This window comes from Ovis aries, chromosome Y, assembly GCF_016772045.2.
Source record: "Ovis aries strain OAR_USU_Benz2616 breed Rambouillet chromosome Y, ARS-UI_Ramb_v3.0, whole genome shotgun sequence".
Classification (NCBI taxonomy): Eukaryota; Metazoa; Chordata; class Mammalia; order Artiodactyla; family Bovidae; genus Ovis; species Ovis aries.
The window spans coordinates 11,688,225-11,690,392 of record NC_082741.1 but is presented as its reverse complement, the minus strand read 5'-3'; the positions used below and the strand labels follow the sequence as shown (position 1 = coordinate 11,690,392).

The following is a 2,168-nucleotide window of genomic DNA, read 5'->3' as shown; positions in this document are numbered from 1 at the left end:
CACGAAAGAGCTTATAAAACAATTCAGTAAAAGACATTGAAATAAAGCCTCATTTTACTCTTGTTTCAAAATAGAAAATGAAACTATTTGAAGATGAACATGTAACAAAATGAAACTAATGAAGATGAACATGTAACTTTATTGTTCAAATATGAGAATTGTAGGAATTTGTTGACATCTACAACCATAAATTTTGCTCTTCCTTATGGTGCATAATCTGACACTTATTTGATAGATCGGTTTTAATTAGGATGGTTTTCATATAATGAAGATTTTTGATGAGGTGACCTTGAAAGAGAGGAGGAAGATGTATCACGGATACTTGGCACTGGGGACCATGAGTTCCCTCTTTGTTGCAGGTTTGGAAAAGGACTGTCATGGGCTGTCATATAGCTGTAACTAACTGGAAATTTAGAAGGATGCACCATCAGTCCAAAATAACTGCTCTGTAAGGGAGATACAATGTGGTTCTGAGAAGCAGAAGTTGTTGTAGTAGCAAAGTTCTCCATGCGGCCATTTGCTTGAGTGTAGCTATTATATGAGAGCCGATTAAAACTGCTCATCTGATTTAAAACAGCAGGTTGATCTATCACAATCTTTTCTGTTTGTCTAACTGATGTTGATGGGGAAGGAAAATCACATGGAGATAGGGCACTTGTATTAGCGATGGTCTGCCTGGTATAAGGCTTTAGTATGAAAGGCACGCTTAAACTTGTGGAGGCTGAAAATGAACTCTCCCCACTAGTTTCAGGAAAAGAACTAGAGTTACAATTATCTATGTTGCCCCTTGCTTTAACATTCTTCTTCTTGTAATCTTGAACTAATGAAGCTATTGGAGAGGAATTTTTAATCCCAATTCTTCTTTTCATTCTTAATAAAAGTTGGGGATAGGCTCTTTTGAAATTTGGATTATGATAGATCTGTAACTAAAATCAAAGGAGAAAATTATTTAGTTTCTTTATAAACCAAGGTAAAACTGACAAGGAAAGCTAAACTATAAAAATGTATTCTTTTAATGATACAAATTAAATAGCATCAAATGAAACACCTCCATTATTAGTTTTAACACCTTACATGTTAGAAACAATTATGATCCTCAAGTAAAAATATATTGTAAAAATATACAGTACATAGAGTAAATACCAAGTAAAAATATGTTGTAAACATATACAGTAAATCCCACTTTAATTAGCTTCAGGACCTGTATCGTTTCAAGTTGTTAGGAATGTTTGTTAAATATTAAATATTTTAACCTCCAGCTGTTCTTAACTTCAAAAAATAAAACTTTTTCAACAGTTATCTCAATTTTAAATTGTTTTAGCTACATATGTGAACATGCTTTCTAGGTCACATATTTAATCTTACATATTGCCAATAATAAGTGAAAATTTTGGAATACCTTGCTCAAAACTGAGACATTGCTTTGTTCTTCCAGAAAGTCAGCTAGTGAAGCAGATCTTTGAAAAGTGTGTTGCTTTTTTTTAAACCCATAAAGGTTAAGCTGTCGAACTAAACTTTTCATACTATCAGTTTCAAATATTCTGAAAGGGGCCTTTCTTTCCAAGACTTCTTTCTTGAAGGCTTCTTCATTGATCACTATAGAAGTGCCACTCTCATCCCACCAAATAGATTTAAACTGATCACTTTCAACTAGCTTCCAAAGTTTTTGAGGAAAAGTTAGTGAAAGAAAATCGTTCAGTTCATCTGTTTCAGAGACAGAAAATTTGTAACGTGGCATTTTTATCACAACTTCCTCAAACAAAGCCTGAAAAGCATCTTCTTCAATCATAGATCTCAAAACTGAGTCCTCAGTAAGTGTGTAATCACACAAAGGAGATCTAATGGTTTCTGAACCAGTTGATTCATCTTTAGGAAGCATATCTTGAATTTCTGAAGGAATATGTGCCATCTCAAAGAAATCTTTCTTCAGATACTTTCCTTATTTGTCTGATTTTACACACTGTAACTTCTAATGGTGCTTGACTGGCCTACGGAGATAAACTCTCTAGACCATCACCGGGGTTCTCAAAGTCAAAAAGCTGTGACATCACTGGTCACTGGTCTCCTAGCAATTGAAGGGTAGCTATGACATCACAAAGTCACTGGTCTCCTAGCAATTTAAGGGTAATGTTAAACTAGTGTTTACTTTTGTATCAATTTAAAATACA

The 2,168-nt window shown here is 33.9% G+C and overlaps 1 protein-coding gene across 1 annotated transcript; it reads right to left on the bottom strand.

Moving 5' to 3' along the window:
• Positions 1-242: 242 nt before the first annotated feature.
• Positions 243-1,909, bottom strand: LOC132658964 (heat shock transcription factor, Y-linked-like). Its single transcript, XM_060408500.1, has 2 exons — positions 1,400-1,909; positions 243-926 (listed from the first exon to the last, which is right to left on the bottom strand). The coding sequence occupies exons 1-2, from the start codon at positions 1,907-1,909 to the stop codon at positions 243-245; spliced, it is 1,194 nt and encodes a 397-aa protein (XP_060264483.1).
• Between the last annotated feature and the right edge of the window lie 259 nt (positions 1,910-2,168).

Excerpts from the sequence above, each read along its gene's own strand:
- LOC132658964 (XM_060408500.1), bottom strand. The coding sequence starts at position 1,909 with ATGGCACATATTCCTTCAGAAATTCAAGATATGCTTCCTAAAGATGAA. Across the intron at positions 927-1,399 it reads ATGTCTCAGTTTTGAGCAAG|TTACAGATCTATCATAATCC; the intron begins GTATTCCAAAAT and ends CTTTGATTTTAG.